Genomic DNA, 19,800 nt, shown 5'->3' on the forward strand with positions numbered 1-19,800 from the left:
CATCCTCAGCAGCGTCGAACACATTAACCACTTGCCTACTGTGCACTTAAACCCCCTTCCCATCCAGGCCAATTTTCAGCTTTCAGCGCTCGCACACTTTGAATGACAATTGCGCGGTCATGCTACACTGTACCCATCATTTTTTTCACACAAATAGAGCTTTCTTTTGGTGGTATGTAATCACCTCTGGGTTTTTTATTTTTTACAAAAAAAAAGAAAAAAGACAGAAAATTTTGAAAAAAAAAAAAGTTTTTCTTATTTTCTGCGAGTAAATTTTGAAAATAAATTTTTCTCCCTCACTGATGTGCACTGATGGGCACTGATAGGCTGCACTGATGGGCACTGATGAGGCGGCACTTATGGGCACTGATGAGGTGGCACTTATGGGCACTGATGAGGTGGCACTAATATGCCGCACTGATAGGCGGCATTGATAGGCGGCACTGATAGGCGGCACTGATAGGTGGCACTGATGAGCATTGATAGGCGGCACTGCTGGGCACTGATAGGTGGCACTGCTGGGCACTGAGAGGCGGCACTGACGGGCGGCACTGATGGGCACTGGCGGATGGCACTGATGGACACTGACGGGTGGCACTGATGAGCACTGATGGGCGGCACTGATGAGAACCGATGGGCAGCACCATCAGTGCCCACACTCAGTGCCCATAGTGCTGCCAGTCAGTGCTCATCAGTGCCTAGATGAGCAGGCACTGATGGGCACTGACTGGCAGCACTATGGGCACTGATTGTGGGCATTGATGGGGGCACTGATGGCGGGCACTGTGGGCACTGATGGGGGGGCAATGTGTGTGTTTTTTTTACCTTTAGTAATCAGGGCACTGGTGATCAGTGCCCTGATTACATTTCTCTGTGTCCCCAGCGGCTGTCGGCTCCCCTTCCTTCCTCACACTGCAGTGTCTGTGTGAGGAAGGAGCGCCGGCGATGAGAGATGATCCCATATGTTTACATATGAGATCATCTCTCATTGGACGGCTTGATCACGTGGTGAATGGCCGCTGTGATTGGCCATTCACCACGATCTGGGAGCGCGCGGGGAGAGTCTTTCTGGGAGGCCGTTTAAAAACGGCCTCCCGAAAATTCAAGTCCGCGCTGCAGCCGTATATAGGCTGTAGCGCGGATGGGAAGGAGTTAAATATCAGTTTAACACATTCCTATAGTCAAAGTGAGATTAATTTGTAACCCCTTCCCAGCCAGTGCCATTAGTACAGTGACAGTGCATCTTTTAGCCCTGATCACTTTATTAGTGTCACTGGTTCCCGCCAAGTGTTAAAAGTGTCAGTCCCGCTTTAAGTCCCTGATTGCCACCATTACTTGCATAAAAAATAAATAAAAATATATATAGTTTGTAGACGCTATAACATTCACTTAAAACCATCAATATACGCATATTGGTATTTTCTTTTTACCATAAATACGTAGCAGAATACATATTGGCCTAAATTTATGAAGAAATTCGATTTTTTCCATTTTTTTTATTGGACATGTTTTATAGTAGTAAGCATAAAAATATTTATATATTTTAAGTTGTCGGGTTTTTATTGTTCCTGGCGCAAAACATAAAAAAACGCAGAGATGATCAAATACCACCAAAAGCAAGCTCTATTTGTGAGGAAAAAAAATGACATAAATTTTATTTAGGTACATCATTGCAGGATTGCGCAATTGTCCGTTAAAGTAATGCAGTGCCAATATAACCTGGTCATGAAGGGGGGTAAACCTTCTGGAAGGCAAGTGATTTAATTTTATTTTATATTTGCAATGATGTCTGTTGAGCTGTAAACCTACAGTTTCTCCAGCTACACACAGCACAACAACACTACTGTTCTGGGGTTACATCAGAGCGTGTCAGCTGACCTGCCTGATGATCGGGACTGCGCACTACACATGCGCAGTATGCACACTAAGCGGCGGGGACGCGTAAGGGAGACAGATGATGCTTCTGTTTACTTCCGGTATGCGCCGCTCACTTCCTGGTCTTTTACCGATCTCACTTCCGGGGACCGGCAGCCGTTAGTGAATGGGGAAGGTGGTCTCTGAGCTATGGATGATGACCTGCTGCTGGCTGTCCGCTTACAAGAGCAATACGATCGGGAGGCGGAGGAACAGACATGGCGCCCCTCTCAGGAGACTGTCAGTGCTGTAGACCGGCCCAAAGATCTCTCTATAGTGGACCCATCTTGGGAGCTGCTGGACCCCAGCCCAGACATCCATGCCTTGTTCCTCCAATTCAATCGGACGTTCTTCTGGGGGAAGCTGGTCGGGGTGGAGGTCAGGTGGAGTCCCAAAATGACGCTGTGAGTGGGGGACACTAGGGGGGGGGTCATCAATAGGTGAATGTCTGTCTACAGCCAGGATCTGATCACCTGGAATGTTCCATCATCATTGTCATCACCTCCAGGTGTCATTTCATATCACTGCAACTTCCATCCCCTGTGTCACAGCGCCTTCCATTCCTTTCATCACACCTGCTGTGTTTTTGCTGGCGGCGCCTTCTGCCGATCTCAATACGGTAGAAACACATTAAAGCGGAACTTTATCCATAACAACTTGATAAAAATATATTGTTCTTTAGCAAGCAACATACATTCCACATTAATAATTATGCTACCAAGATTAGTGTATGCTGTAAATTGCCTCCAGCATTGCTCCTGCTTCTTCTTGCTGGATGCCGCCATTTTGCTGAAGCACAGAGCCCCTGAGCAGCAGTAAATCATAAAGCAGAACTAACCCCATCGATTTAATGGTTTAAAAAAAACAGACCCCTTTTACACGGGATTTCCGATCAGGTCCTCCTGTCAGTTTTTCAGGCAGACCTGATCGGATGCTCCATGCACCCTTATGGGGTGTCAGCGGGGACATCTCCACTGACACCCGCTGCTCTCCGATCCGATCCTCTCCGTGAAATCCATACGGATGGAAACCCTATTTTCCAAGCGTCTGGAGAATCGGGTAGGATCAGAGGAAAATAGACAGGTGGCGTGGACAGAGCAGGGATCTTAAACATATTGGACTAGGTGGGACTTTAAGTGAGACCCAAGCTGGTGTTGCCCGGCGTCTCCATCCCTATAACAAGAAAAAAAATTAGGTTGAAGGATTGTAAGAGGTGCATGAAAGTCAGCCAGCCCCCAGTCTGATGTACTCACCCTCCAGTCTGTCACCAACCAAATAAAACCTGTCTCTTGGTACACAGAACAAGGGGTTTAGTTGACACACATTTGCAAACGCATGTGAAAGCTGCAGAGCCACTTCACGGCACCCCATTATATCTGCAGTCCTACACTCTTAATTTAGTGTCCTCCACTGGAGGCACATGGCTGCTAATGGATGGGGGAACAGGTGAGAGGGAGACAGTCCAACCCACCCTCATCCATGACTGGCTGTTGTCTTAAAAACTCGAATAATTAGGTTATAACGATGGTACAACCTGGAAAAGACCAGCTGAAAAGCATTACACCTCCATTCCCTCGGTGGATGCAGTAGAATGGGATCTAACAGCTCCGTCTTTGCAAAGTAAGCGGAGACAGACCTGTCATCTACCTGCTCAATCATCCCCACTGAGGAAAACGGAGTCCGCCGGGCAGAAAGCCCGTTTGGGAAGACCCTTACATTCCTTGTATGCCGGGATTGCTAACTGTCACATTTGCTTGTGTCCTCAACCAAACTGTCAAACCATCAAATTACTCGTGTCATAACTGATTACATGTGCAGCACCATGGCAGTTGCAGATCAAACAGGAGCAGCTTCCTTGGCTGTAAAGCAGGGGTGGGGAACCTTTTTTCTGCCAAGGGCCATTTTGGTATTTATAAAACCATTCGGGGGCCGTACAAAATTATCACCTTAAAAATTAGCCTGTTATATTTGGTCAAACATTTAATTAACTCACCCCTAATGTGATGGCTGCAACTGCTTCTCTTTGGTGAGGTGTGTGATGTTAGCTGATATTGTTGATGTTGCTACTAGCAACAGGCTTTCCAAGTTTGCGTCGGTCAGTCTGGAGCGCAGTCGACTTTTTTGTGGTGGTAAGTTTTGAAAAGAACTGCTGGCAGGTACTGCTGGCTCAGGCTGGTACTGCTGGCTTGTACTGTGCTGCGAATACTGCTGGATGGTACTGCTGTCTCAGGCTGATACTGCTGGGGGTACTGCAGGCTGGTACTGTGCTGTAGGTACTGCTGGCTCAGGTTGGTACTGATGGCTGGTACTGTGCTGTGGGTACTGCTGGCTGGTACTGCTGGCTCAGGCGGGTACTGCTGTGGGTACTGCTGGCTCAGGCTGGTACTGCTGGCTGGTATTGCTGTGGGTACTGCTGGCTGGTACTGTGCTGTAGGTACTGCTGACTCTGGCTGGTACCGCTGGTTCTGCTGTGGGTACTGCTGGTTCTGCTGTGGGTACTGCTGGTTCTGGCTGGTACTGCTGTGTGTACTGCGGTTAATACTGCTTGCTCTGGCTGGTACTACTGGCTCTGGCTGGTACTGCTGGCTCTGGCTGGTACTGCTGTGTGTGCTGCTGGTGGGAAATGCTGGCTAGGAGAAGTGTAGCAGCGCCATGCTGGTGGAAGAGGCGATGTTTCCTGTATTGGTCACAGGCGGAGTGCATTTGATATCACTCCACCTGTGACTCACTCAGACTGTAATAACGGAGCACGAAACTATACAGGAAGCATCGGCTCCATTCAGACAGATCAGCTAAGAGACACAGACTCAGATGACTTCAGGGGCCGCATACGGCCCCCGAACTGTAGGTTCCCCATCCCTGCTGTAAAGGATAGAAGAGTTTAAAGCACAGGTGCTCAACCTGCGGCCCTCCAGCTGTTGCAGAACTACAAGTCCTATCAAGCCTCTGCCTCTGGGAGTCATGCTTGTAACTATCAGCCTTGCAATGCCTCATGGGAATGTAGTTCTGCAACAGATGGAGGGCCGCAGGTTGAACACCTATGGTTTTAAGTGCTTTGCATTTAGCGCCATGTTTCAAAGCACAACATAATGTGGGATTTGGCACCAAGTCTTAAAGTGTTTGTTACCTCAACATTTCATATTCCTGATATTTGTCTGCTGTACCAAGTACTTGTATGAGAAAGTATCCTGTTCTCTTCCTTTGCGTGAAATCCCTGGTGTTCCAGCCAGTCCCTCTGCTTCCCTATTAATAACTGACCACACTAAGCAGAACACACCGTGGTCAGTTCTCTAGCTATTCTCCAATGATCAAATGTGTCCTGACTCCTGACACCCCCCCCCCCCCCCCTTCACAGCCATTCACTGGGAAGCTCAGTGTAGTGTTGCTTCTCCTTCTCCTTCTCCCAGCTCTTACACAGCTGTGAACAGAGGGAATGTGATCACGTATATAACAAGGGAAAAAGGTATTTATAATGTTTTTTATATCTATAAACGTTTTGCCTTACATTTTTATTTTAAACTGAATGGGTTGTTTTACAAGGTGGTTGTTTACAATCACTTTAATACTGCTTAAATCCCCCGTTTACATCGGAGTGACTTGTCATGCAATTTGACAGGTCAAATCCCATGACAAGTCGAAGCCTATTGCCGGCAATTGCACTATTCAAGTCGGTGTGATGCCGACTTTGCGGTGCTGCACTGATTTGAAAAAGTAGTTCCTGCACTACTTTTGGCGATTTCGGGTGTGACTTACATAGACGTCTGTGCATGAAGCCGCATAGACGTCTTCAAAGTCTCATCCGAGAAAGCGTGCAATTTCAGATGAAGTCGCATAATTTCAAAGCCGCAGTCAATGGGAACGGGGGCTAAAGGATACGTTCACCTTTTGGGAACATGTTCCACCCGATTTTGGGATGGAGTATGTAACATGTTCTCAGTGCTGCAATGTTGCCTGCTGCCCCCCCCCCCCCTTATAATGCAGAGAGCAGTCTCATACCTACTGTTTGGTGGTCCCCCACTCCATCTTCCAAGTGCCCCCTCAGCAAGCCGTGTGTTATGGGGGCACCTGTGCGAGCTTGCTCCCGATCCAGGCTGTGTGCATCCATAGACACACACAGCATCAGTAAGCCACACCCTCCTCAGAGGAGTTTGACAGAGAGCAGTAGGAGCCCATAGGTCCTGCTGCCCTCCCTCAGTCCTCAGTTTCTCCTTTGGGACCAGGAAGTGGAGGAGTCAAATGTGAAAATGTGATTTTTTTTTTTTTTTTTTTGCAGGAGTGCCTGCACGTTGTTACACAAGCCACATATTGTATGTACCTGCACGACACTGGGAATGTGGTAGTTTTCTCTCTTGGAGATATTTTGTACAAAGTTAGAACATTGTGCTCGATATTGTCCTGTTTTCCATTTGGGACCCTATTACACAAATCCATCTGAGATGCATATTACTACTTACACTGTTTGCATTCTTTTTATGCATTTTGTAAAACAAATAAACATATCAAAAGTGATAACTAAGTGGGCTCCAGTTGGCTGAGATTGTGTGCCCTCCTCTGCACCTCAATCAATCAGATCCCACTTAGTACTCATTAACAAAGTTATAAGGCAGTTCCTGAGTGGCAGAGGGACAGGAGTGCCAACACTTTTCTGCTCAAAAGGTGACCCAGCTTAGGTCCCTTTCACAGTGATGTGTAGCACATCTCAAAGGTGCTGTATTGGATTGAGATCTGGTGACTCTGGAGGCCATTGGAGTATGGTGACCTCATTGTCATGTTCAAGAAAGCAGTGGTGAGATGATTTGAGCTTTGTGACATGGTGCATTATCCTGTTGGAGAGAGCCATCTGAAGATGGGTACACTGTAGTCATAAAGGAATGGACAGCAACAATACTCAGGTAGGCCGTGGCATTTAAACACTTTACCACCGGAGGATTTTGCTGTCCAGGCCACTTTTTGCGATTCGGCGCTGTGCGACTTTAACTGACAATTGCGCGGACGTGTGACACCGTACCCAAACGAAATTTACGTCTTTTTTTCCCACAAACAGGGCTTTCTTTTAGTGGTATTTGATCACCTGTGCGCTTTTTACTTTTTGCGCTATAAACAAAAAAAGAGCGTTTATTTTGAAAAAATAACAATATTTTTAACATTTTTTTATATGAAATTCCCCCCCAAAAAAATGTAAAAATCAAATTTTTGTAAAATTTTTGGCCAATTTGTTTTCTGCTACCTATGTTTGGTAACAAAAATCACGATAAGCGTATTTTGATTGGTTTGCGCAAAAGTTATTGCGTTTACTAACTACGGGAAAGATTTCTGTCATTTTTGGTGTTTTTTTTTTTTAACGCGTAATGGCGGCGATCTGCGATTTTTTTTTTTTTTTTTTTTTTTTTTTTTTTTGCGGGACTGCGACATTGCGGCGGACAGATCGGACCCTTGACTGACACTTTTGGGGGTACCAGTGACATTACTGCAGTAATCAGTGCTATATATATGCACTGTTACTGTAAAAATGACACTGGCAGTGAAGGGGTTAATTTTATTGGAGAGGGAGGGGTTAATGTATGCCTGGTGCTTACTGACGTGTGGGGGGGAGGTGACTGAGTGACAGAAGGACAGATCGGATGTTCAGCTATGCTGAAAACTCCGATCTGTCAGTCCCTGTTTACACAGGCGGGCGGATCTCCTCACTCGATTCCCTGACGATCGGGGAAGAGCGGCGGCGATCGCCGCTGCTCCTCCCCTGGCCCGACTCCCGCTGTGACTGAAAACAGCGGGAGCCTGCCTACAGGGGGAGGAGTCCAGCGACGTAGGTCTACGTCGCTGGATGGGAACGAGCCACTGTGCCGCAGTAGCAGCACAGTGGCTGGGGCTAAAGTGGTTAAACAATGCTCAGGTTTAGCTGTCAGGTTCCGCTGTTCTCTATGGGGGAATCGGATGGGAACGGACCGTCTGTCTGTTCTCATCCGATCCGTTAGACAAATGGAAAATAAGGTTTCCATCTGTCCAGATTTGATGGATCGGATGTCAGCGGTCATGTCTCCGCTGACATCTGATGCCCCATAGATATGGGGCATCCGTTCGGATCCACCTGAAAAATGGACAGGCGGATCTGAACGTTCCGCCTGTGTGAAAGGGGCCTTAGGCCTTGTATGGAAGGGGCATATCAATGCATACACCTGTGTGAGGCCTTGTTTACCTGCACAGGAATACACAGGTGTTCCGTGCAGGTAGTCCTATTGATGTCAGTTGGGATGCACTGGCTGCACAGACAGAAATGCTGCTCCCAATTTGACATCCAGGCAGGTGCATGGCTGCAAACACACACTGTGAGGGCTCTTTCACACGGTCCGCCTCCGTCGGCGGACTCCGTGCTGCTCAGCATGGGATCGATCCGCCGATCCCCGCTGAGCAGGAAGGTGACAGCTCCCTCTCCGCTCTGTGTGCTGAGAGGGAGGTGTCAGAGCCCCGCTGCTCTCTATGGGGGAATCGGATGAGAGCGGGACCGCCTGTCCGCTCTCATCCGATCTGATCCCCTGGGTGGATGGAAAATAGGGTTTCCATCCGTCCGGATTTCAGACAGGATCGGATGCAGTTAACAGCGGGTGTCAGCGGACATGTCTCCACTGACATCCACTGCCCCTATAAGGATGCATGGAGCATCCGATCAGATCCGCCTAAAAAACGGACAGGCTGATCTGATCGTTCTTGTGAAAGGGGCCTGAGCCCGAGGACTCACACCTGCACCAGTATAGATGTCAAGTAGGGTCTGATTGATATCAGTGAGAATGCATGGAGCACCTGGGTGGGGTAAACACAGCCTCACAATGGGCCTATGCATTGATACTCCCTGTGTGAACAAGACATTACTGAGGTAAACAGATGTGCACAGTAGATGTCTGTTCAGTAGAAGCCCATTTTTTTAAATAGAAAGTCAGTGTTTTTTTTTTTTTTTTAAACCTATAATTTAAATATTTCTGTTGGAATATTGATTAGATAACTAGATAAGCCAGTGCCTTTCCCCCCAGTCCTTAATCTTATTCTTAAAAAAAAAAAAACTACAAATAAAAAAATTATATATGAAATATACATTCACCCACCACTTTATTAGGTACACCTGTTCAATTGCTTGGTAACACAAATTGCTAATCAGCCAATCGCATTACGGCAACTCAGACATGCTTCAAACCGAGCATCAGAATGGGGAAGAAAGGGGATTTAAGTGACTTCGAATGTGGCCTGGTTGTTGGTGTCAGATAAGCTGGTCTGAGTATTTAAAAAACTGCTGATCTAGTGGGATAGTCACGCACAACCATCTCTGGGGTTTACAGAGAATGGTCCGAAAGAGAAAATATACAGTGAGCGGCAGTTGTATGGATGAAATTGCTTTGTTGATATCAGAGGTTAGAGGAGAATAGGCAGACTGGTTTGAGATGATAGATATGGAAAAAGCAAAAATAGTGCAGCGCTATCTTATATGGTGCAACCCATACAGTGTATTACGATAAAATAGACTGTGTATTTAAATGAGTAAAAAGTCCATTAAAGAGGTTGTAAACCCCCAACATTTTTTTTTTGCCACCTGCAAGAGAAACCCATAATGAGCTAGTATGCATCGCATACTAGCTCATTATGCAATACTTGCCTTAGAACGAGCCCCCCGCCGTGCTGTCCGCTTACCTGCATGACGGGCGACATGTCCAGTCGCCCATCTTCCGGGATCGCGGCATCCGGCCATCTGATTGGCCGGAGCCGCGGTGACGTCACTCCCACGCACACGCACGGGAGCCCACTGTCACGGCACGGAGCTCTGAAGGAACGGCACGAGTGGCCGTTCCTTCAGAGCGCATGCGCCAGTGACGTCACTGGCTGCATGTAAGGTAAATATCTCCTAAACGGTGCATAAAATAAAGGGCATATAGCGTAATCCCGTATATGACACACAAAAAGTTTATTTAAAATAGCACTTAGAATCGGCCGACTTGAATCAAGCACATCCAAAGAAACCGCGGCGTCCCGCGTGTATAGAAAAAGTTGGCGTCTAGGGGGCGTGACAGCTGTGCATCCGGTACCGCCCTGCACAGCTGTCACGCCCCCTAGACGCCGACTTTTTCTATACACGCAGGACGCCGCGGTTTCTTTGGATGTGCTCGATTCAAGTCGGCCGATTGTAAGTGCTATTTTAAATAAACTTTTTGTGTGTTATATACGGGATTACGCTATATGCCCTTTATTTTCCTCCATATACACATGTCAATATTCCTGGAGTCCTAAGTCTAAGAGGTTGCAGTAGAATATATCTCTCTCCCTGGTTCCTGAAGGATGCATTGCATTTGGATTCACATCTAAGCGTGTGTGGCCGTTCCATTAAATTGGAGGCCTAAGCTTCTGGTAAGCAGCCACTTTGATACGTTTATCACGGGTGTGTTCCTGGTTTTACCTTGGGATTCAAGCCTCTCGTTCTGTAATCACCTATTCTGGGACTTGTGCACATTTGCTGGATTCACATTTAATTATTTTAATGGACTTTTTACTCCTTTAAATACACAGTATATTTTATCGTAATACACTGTATGGGTTGCACCATATAAGATAGCGCTGCACTATTTTTGCTTTTTCCATATTGTCTGATTTACTATTGATCAAGTGCTCAGCTGCTTTCACGGTCATATTTTTCATATTTATTCACATAGATTTCTCATTTTAGCGCAGGATTTTTTGTGATTTTTATATTTGTGAGATGATAGATAGGAACTCAAATAATTACTCGTTACAACCAAGGTATGCAGAATACCATCTCTGAACGCACAACAGCCCCGTACACACACGTACCGAATGTCGGCCGAACGATCGGCCGTCTTTTGTCCGGTGCTGTCCTGTCGGCTGAAAAGTGCAAAAGACTGCACACAAATTTTGTCGGCCAACAACAGCCGACTGCAGAAGTGATGTCATGTGATGGTTAACTTTCCGTGTGTTTTTTCTTTTCTGAGCATGCCCAGTCTTGCTAATCTGCTGTTTGTCGGCCGAATTCTGTACTGACTGGCGAACAATCGGCCGTTCTGGTGACGGCCAACAAAAATTTTATAGCCTGCACACCCGATTCTGTTCGGCCGAAAAGTCGCTGTCGGTTGTCGGAAGCATCATATTAACAAGCCGACAATCGGCCGATCCTTCGGCGGCCGAATATTTACGCCCGACAATCGGTACGTGTGTACGGGGCTTGAGGCAGATGGGCTACAGCACCGGAAGACCACACCGGGTGCCATTCCTGTCAGCTAAGAACCTGAGGCTACAGTTCGCAGAGGCTCACCAAAATTGGGCAATAGAAGATTGGAAAGACGTTGGCTGGTCTGATGAGTCTTAATTTCAGCTGTGACATTCAGATGGTAGAGTCAGAATTTGGCATAACCAACATGAAAGGATTAATCTATTAGGCTGCTGGTGGTGGTGTAATGGCGTGAGGGATATTCTTTTGGCACACTTTGGGCCCCTTGGTACCAACTGAGCACCATTTAAATGCCACAGCCTACCTGAGTGTTGTTGATGACCATGTCTATCCTTTTATGACTGCAGTGTACCCATCTTCTGATGGCTCCTTCTAGCAGGATAATGCACCATGTCACAAAGCTCAAATCATCTCACCACTGCTTTCTTGAACATGACAATGAGGTCACTGTACTCCAATGGCCTCTACAGTCACCACATCTCAGTCCAATAAAGCACATTTGGGATTTGGTGGAACAAGAGATTCGCATCATGGATGTGCAGCCAACAAATCTGCAGCAACTGCGTGATGCCATCATGTCTATATGGACCAAAATCTCTGAGGAATGTTTCCAACACCCTGTTGAATCTATGCCATGAAGAATTAAGGCAGTTCTGAAAGCAAAAGGGGGGTCCAACCTGGTGCTAGCAAGGTGTACCTAATAAAGTGGCTGGTGAGTGTATATACTGGACTTCCATAGGGGAAAATTAGTACAGTTTAGCCACTTATTGACAGATAAAAGTGCTAATTCCACCTCTCTATCTATCTATCTATCTATCTATCTATCTATCTATCTATCTATCTATCTATCTATCTATCTATCTATCTATCTATCTATCTATCTATCTATCTATCTATCTATCTATATAAAGAATCATGGCTATTTAAACATGTGGACATGGTCAAAACCGATATAAATGGAACTGAACAGAAGACAGATGTGCAATCAAATGTAAAATGAAATGATCAGCTGTTATCCATATTTTGTGTGTTTTTTCATGACAGTGCGGATGAAGCTGTGAAAGGGGCATTAAGGTTGCAGTCACAGAGAGCAAAGGATAAATCTATGTATATGGGAATGTATGTATGGCATATATTTATAATTTTTTTTTTTTGTATTCTGTTTTCTTTAGATGTGCAGGAGTTTGTTCCTATGAAGGAAGGGGAGGCTTGTGTTCTATACGTCTTAGTAAACCTCTGTTGTCATTAAGGCCAAGAAAAGATCTTGTACAGGTAAGATGAACACATGGCTAACAAAAAAATGCTTATTTCTGGTTACGAATAATACACCAATAACTGCTACACAAATCATTTTCTAATGTGTTACTAAAAATTTTTTAGTCGACATATATTGTGATTATCTAAAACTGTCAGGATATTACTATTTTACTTTTTTGCACTATAGTAGCAATGCTCTGGGCATCCTTTCCCAGAATTCTCTTTGAAGCTGCTTGCATCCCTTCTTGAATGGAAAAACTCTTCCTTTTTTTTTTTTTTGACCAGTCTTTATTACTCCTTTCACATGCATCTGTACATGCATGAAAATATGTATGAACATGCAAAAAATTGTACGTCAGCAAAGATTTATTCAGGTAAAAGGGGGGGGGGGGGAGTAGAGATGGGAAAAGGGATATAAGGGATGTAGAAAAATGAAAAGGGAAAGGAGAAAAAAAGACAATGATAAAAATATTTGAGCCGAACACTGTTCTTAGGTTGTCTGCCCCACCTGGCAGAAGATGGCTAGGTTTTGGTATCTCTAGGCCATGTGGTAAAGTTTACCTGTAAATTCTGTAGATAATTTGAAATGAGACCATATAGTCCAAGTTATTTGAAAATCATCAGATTTGCCATTTTCCCATGAGATCGTCCTACCATTTGGCATACGTATTCCATTTGGCATGCCAAATTCACCATTGGGGGAGCTTTAGGTTGTTGCCAATTTCTAAAGATAATAGTGTGTTTGGAATTTAGAAAGTGACATGGGAGACCCTTTTTAAATTGTTTGTATGATCCAGGTATCAGAAAGTAGAGTGATTTGAGGGGTGTTAGGTATCCTATCGCCAGTTAGCTTACAATATATTGGTAATGATATAAAAGATGTGAATACCCTCAAAGGTCAGTCTAGACAAAAAAAAGGTAACCACATAAGCAGCGCTTGAAGATTATACATAAATGTCAATATGTATATAAGTGAGTGAGAACGATGTGCTAAATAGTCCAAACAGATTCAGAGGGATGACCCATCACCACGGCGTGAAGAAATGATTGGGAGAACAAAAACTTCCACCACACCACGTGACCCCCTAGGCCAGTGGTGGCGAACCTTGGCACCCCAGATGTTTTGGAAATACATTTCCCATGATGCTCAACTACACTGCAGAGGGCACGAGCATCATGGGAAATGTAGTTCCAAAACATCTGGGGTGCCAAGGTTCGCCACCACTGCCCTAGGCAGTCAACACTCACCAAAGGCTTGAGATCAGTATGCCTTCAAAATCGTGGACTCAGGATCACTCCACTGAATACTACATGCCGGCAGATATTCATGAATCTCACACTCGGGAATAGACAATAACCACTGCAGTACTCCCAACAGCATCACATGTGTGTATAGAGGAAAAAAAGCTCATAGGGCAGTAGTCCAAATGCAAACGATTTATTAATACATCCAGCCAATCCCCATCACATTACACTCACATGTATAAAAAGTAGGCATTTAAACGAAAGGAGATGACCGGATAATAGGCGGCCAAGATCTCACCAATACCGCTCCGTCCCCGGCCGTGAATCCTAGGATCGGACCACAAATTGCTGTACCCGGAGACGTTCGGACACCTCCGTTAGCCTGGCTCCGCTCTGATCACACTCGGAGAGGTTCGGATAACCTCGTGACTGCCGTCCGCATTCGGGAATTCCCATATCGCTAACAGCACGTAATGGTTGGGGTAATAGCGTGCTCACGCTCTGACGCGTTTCGTCAGGGCCCTCAGTTGAAGTCAGCCAATGACGAAACGCGTCAGTGTGTCATTTACCAGATGTCATTGTTCCTGAAGCAGAATGGTATCTCTAGCATAGGTTTGGAATGGTTGGGTCAATGTGGTGTAGGACATCTATACCATCTAGGAATTATTTTATAATTGTGTTTCTGGGCTGTAGATGAAACAGAGATTTATTACCTTGTCCTAGTCAATATTATCAGGAGATAAATTAAGTTCCTCTTCCCATTTGGTTAGATAATACAGAATCTGAGTATACAATTCTTTTAGTAACAGTTGATAAAGAGTGGAGGGCGAGTGTTCAGGTCTGTTTGCCTCAAGAAGTAATGAAGTCTATTTGTGGTCTAGTAAGTGATTGCAGTGGGGTCAAAGTTTGAAGATAATGTTTTAGTTGTGAGTATTCTGACCAGGCCTTGGAGGTGGTATGGCAAAAAGGTATAATATAAGAAGGTTGTTTTCCCTGTGGCCGCATGTGTTTAAGGAGAGTCCTGTTTAATCTAGTCCACCATAAGAAGTAAAATTGGGTTAGGCCAGGCATATACCAGCCAGTAACGATAAACGGATGTAAAATCTGGCAGGCTGGCTTTACCCAAATTGATTGATCAATCAATTTCGGTACATTCAGCCTACCCATACATGGTTCAAATTAGGAATGCACCGAAATGAAAATTCTGGGCCGAAACCGAAAATGCAGGATGCCCTTGGCCGAAAACCGAAAATTACTTTTTCCCACAAATAATTTTAAAATAGAACAGGGGCATACACCAAAAACAGGCAGCGACGTACACCTGTCGCTGCCACCCTGTCACAGTATATGAACTGTGACGGGTTGGCAAGTGGTTAATTTAATTACCAATGGTATTTGTATTATGCAGCATGAGGGGGTTAATGTATTGCCACTGCTGGTCACTGATGCATTAGTGACCGACCAGTAGCAGTTAATTAACCCCTTTGTGCTGCATTAGTGCAACGAGTGTCAGTGTTAATTAACACTGGTTGCACTGATACTGGTTGCACTAATGCAGCACAAAGGGGTTAATTAACTGCCACTGGTCGGTCACTAATGCATCAGTGACCAGCAGTGGCAATACATTAACCCCCTCATGCTGCATAATACTAATACCATTGGTAAGCTCGCCTCAGCTCCCCCCCCCCCCCCTCTGCCTCAGCGTCCCTCTCTGCAGTACACCCTCCCACCCCCTGCCTCAGCGTCCCTCTCGGCAGTACGCCCTCCCCCCCCCCTGCCTCAGCGTCCCTCTCGGCAGTACACCCCCCCCCCCCACCGCCTCAGCGTCCCTCCCCATCCCAAGGATGCAAGCTCCTTACTCTCACTCTGCTCCTCTGGTGTCCTTCCTTTCAAAAGACGCGCCTCTGGCCGGCAGCCCGCCTCCCTGTGATGTCACTACTACTACGATCTGTGCATGAATGAACTAACGCACCGGGCGAGCGGCCGCTAATAACTAAAACTATGTGAGCGCTTCACTTCCCTGTCAGAGGAGATACCCGCCTGATAGGGAAGTGAAGCGCTCACTTAGTTACAGCTATTAGCGGCCGCTCGCCCGCCCGGTGTGTTAGTTCATTCATGCACAGATCGTAGTAGTAGTGACATCACCGGGAGGCGGGCCGCCGGCCAGAGGCGGGTCTTTTGAAACCTGCGCTGCGCCCGCGGCTAAGGCGTTTCGCTAAGGCGTTTGATACAGTTCTCCACAAGCGTTTTAATTTATAAAATTAGGTCTGCAGGCATCGACCGTAGGGTTTGCTCTTGGATACGGAACTGGCTAAAAGGGCGTGTCCAAAGGGTGGTAATAAACAGCGCATACTCAAACTGGTCTGAGGTGGTAAGTGGGGTCCCCCAAGGCTCAGTCCTAGGACCAACCTTGTTCAATTTATTCATAAACAGCATTGAGGACGGGATCAGTAGTTCGTTATCAGTTTTTGCAGATGACACAAAATTGGCCAGGGCAATAACTGCACAGCATGAAGCAGATATCCTACAGAATGACCTGGACAAAATAACGGAGTGGGCAACGACATGGCAAATGAGGTTTAATGTGGAGAAGTGTAAGGTTTTGTACTTGGGGACTAAAAACATAAAAGCACAATACACTTTAGGGGAATCAAAAATGGAGAAAGATCTGGGAGTCTTGGTAGAGGATAGACTAGGCTATAGCATGCAATGTCAAGCGGCAGCTGCCAAAGCCGGCAGAATATTAGCATGCATAAAGAAAGGGATGTATTCCAGAGATAAGACTATAATCCTACCACTTTATAAAACTCTGGTCCGACCGCATCTGGAGTATTCTGTCCAGTTCTGGTCGCCAGTCCTCAGGAGGGATGTGTTGGAGCTGGAGAGAGTCCAGAGAAGGGCAACTAAACTGATTAGGGTATTGGAGGACCTTGAATATGCGGAGCGTCTGCAATCGCTTGATTTATTCTCCCTGGAAAAGAGACGCCTGAGAGGGGACATAACAATTTATAAATATTTCAATAGTGATCTTAGCATAGAAAAAAAGCTATTCAGTCGAAAAGATTGTATGAGAACTCGAGGACATACAATGCAATTAGAGGAGAAGCGTTTTAACCTCAGGCAACGTGGGGGGTTCTTTACTGTTAGGGCTACAAGATTGTGGAATTCTCTACCACAAGAGGTGGTTTCTGCGGGTAGTATGGTGGCTTTCAAAAGACTCTTAGACGTACATCTCAAGGATCAGAACATTCAGGGGTATGTGAGATGATTACAGCCACACCCACCTACACAGGTTGAACTTAATGGACTATTGTCTTTATTCAACGTCACCTACTATGTATGTAACTATATAAAAAAAAAAAAAAAAAAAATGTTCTGCTTTTAGAACCAATTTAGTTATGAGTAGCTAACTTTAGCACCAACCATGCAAAATTGTATGGATTGTTGTAAAGCAAACCTTTAAACCTTTCATGACTAGAGGTAATTGATGCCCAGGCCAAATTTAGCAGCATCATTTAACTTAGTGTCAGATTTGTGCGCCGCAATGTCTCAGTCCTGCTAAAAATCGATGATTGCCACCATTACTAGTAAAAAATATATAAAAAAATAAAGTCTCTAAATCTACTCCATAGTTTGTAGACGCAATAATGTTTGCGCAAACCAATCAATATACGCTTATTAGGATTTTTTTTTACCAAAAATATGTAGCCGAATACGTATTGGCCTAAATTAATGAAGAAATGTGCGTGTGCCTGGTGGACCCGATGTCCGCCGGGCACTCACGATTGTCCGTTACAGCGGTAGAAAGGCAGGCGGCTAATGTAAACAAAGCCGCCTGTCATTCTCCCCTGTGTAAGAATGGAGATCAGACGGTTCTGCTATGTAGGGCCGTTGATCTCTGTTCTTACACGTCAAGCCACATCCAATCACAGTTAGAAGCACGCCCCTAGGGACACACTTAACCCCTCCCTCTCAAAGTTAACCCCTTCACTGCCAGTGTCATTTTTACAGTAACCGTGCATATGTATAGCACTGATCTATCACTGATAGGGTCCGATCTGTCCGCCGCAATGTTGCAGTCCCGCAAAAAAAAAAATCGCAGATCGCCGCCATTACTCGTTAAAAAAAAAAAAATGACAAAATCTTTCCCTTAGTAAACGCAATAACTTTTGCGCAAACCAATCAAAATACGCTTTTTGCAATTTTTTTTTTTTATGTAGCATAAAACAAATTGGCCTAAAATGTAAAAAAATTTTGATTTTTACATTTTTTTTTTTTTGGGGGAATTTCATATAAAAAAATATTGTTATTTTTGCAAAATTGACGCTCTTTTTTTGTTTATAGCGCATGATCAAAAAATCGCACAGGTGATCAAATACCACCAAAAGAAAGCTCTGTTTGTGGGAAAAAAAGGACGTCAAATTAGTTTAGGTACAGCGTCACACAACTGCGCAATTGTCCGTTAAAGTCATGCAGTGCCGAATCGTAAAATAGGCCCTGGTCAGGAAGGGGGTAAAATCTTCCGGGGCTTAAGTGGTTACGGCTCTGTTCACATCTAAGCGTTTTGGGCGATTTTCTGCTCTAAAAACACCCAACAAGACGAACTCCATTCATTTCAATGCCCCCTGTTCACATCTGAATGTTCTGTCGCCTTAAGCAAAACGCCCATCACTCAAAAGTACATGAGCTTCTTTTTTGGCAGATAACAGGCACTTTTATTTTTATTTTTAATGGATACTTGTTAACCTAAAAGCACTGCAAAAACTCCTGAAAAACACCTGTAAAAATAGCAATGCCTAGATGTGAATGTCCCCTTATAGCAGAAAGTAAAACATTTAGTTTTTTTTTTTTCAAAATGGTCGGTCTTTTTTGTTTTTAGCGCAAAAAATAAAAACCGCAGAGGTGATCAATTACCACCAAAAGAAATCTCTATGGGGGAAAAAAGGACTACTGCGCAATTGTTAAAGTAACGCAGACCCAAATCACTAAAAATGGCAGGGTCAGGAAGGGGGGTAAAACCTTCCTGGGCTGAAGTGGTTAAGGACTTGTAAGACTTGTTTTTGGTACACTGTTTTCATTTAAAAATTACCAAATGTTAGTAGGAGCCCAAGTCAGTGACAACTGGGATTAAAAGTCATGCGGAGTTTCTTCTTTTCTGTCTTTTTACTTTGGGCTGTAATTGTTGTTTCACTTACTGATGTTAATGCTTTAGGTATTTTCAGTTGACAGATAAAGGCTGGTGGTAGCATTTTCTGTCTGTAAATCTTTGTGTAAGAATTACTTGATTTTGTGCTTTACAGACATTACTCCATGAAATGATCCATGCCCTTCTGTTTGTCACACATAACAACAAGGATCGGGATTCTCATGGTCCAGAGTTCCTTAAACATATGAATCGAATAAATGGTCTTACTGGTGCCAAAATATCTGTAAGTACGTGTGTAATTGTTTTACGTACATGTTTAATCAATTGAACAAAAGGGGGTGCAGGCCCAGATAGTTAAATAGAAGCTCTAAGTAATTACATTGTATCTGAAAATTGTGTGCGATCCTTTCATTATATTTAAAAAAAAAAAAAAAAAGTGTTTATTTTATCAAAAAAATGTAAAAAGAAAAGGGTGCTTATAATTTTTACACCAAACTTTTGATCATTTTAATAGTATCTACGCTACCTTTACTGTACAAACCAGCAATATTAGTTTGTAAATGTAATTACCCAAAATCCTCATCCCCTTGCATCTGTAATTGGCACACTTATTCTCCTGCAGAGCTTATGGTGAAATTAAAGGCATCTCTGCTCTTTTCAAAAAATGCCAGAGCGCACTGTTCAATAAAACACTGGGATTGATCATTTGATTATTATTATTATTTTTGTTATTATACGGGATTTATATAGCACCAACAGTTTTCGGAGTGCCTTACAATCTAAAATGAGACAGTACAGTTACAATACAATAAAATACAAGAGGGTGAAGAGTGCTCATGAGGGTTTATAGTCTAATAGGGTGGGGCAAGTGATACAAAAGTTTATAATTGTGGGGGTTGAGCAGATGGAAGAGTTAAGAGTTCAGTTGGTTGCATGTGTGATCGGCTTCCCTGAAAAGATTTTTCAGGGATCGCCTAAAGGCAGCCAGAGTTGCAGATAGCCTGATAGACTGAGG

The 19,800-nt window shown here is 44.6% G+C and overlaps 1 protein-coding gene across 1 annotated transcript in view; it reads left to right on the forward strand.

Annotated features, from left to right (window-relative positions):
• Positions 1 to 2,005: 2,005 nt before the first annotated feature.
• The window catches only part of SPRTN (SprT-like N-terminal domain), a 31,265-nt gene continuing 13,470 nt past the window's right edge, over positions 2,006 to 19,800 (forward strand). The window contains exons 1-3 of the mRNA XM_082252609.1: positions 2,006 to 2,318; positions 12,310 to 12,409; positions 18,940 to 19,068. Of these exons, the coding sequence (XP_082108735.1) occupies positions 2,065 to 2,318; positions 12,310 to 12,409; positions 18,940 to 19,068 (483 nt within the window). The 5' untranslated portion in view covers positions 2,006 to 2,064. The remainder of the gene's footprint in view (positions 2,319 to 12,309; positions 12,410 to 18,939; positions 19,069 to 19,800) is intronic.

Source organism: Pelophylax lessonae, assembly GCF_965119305.1.
Source record: "Pelophylax lessonae genome assembly, chromosome: 3".
NCBI classification, from domain to species: Eukaryota; Metazoa; Chordata; class Amphibia; order Anura; family Ranidae; genus Pelophylax; species Pelophylax lessonae.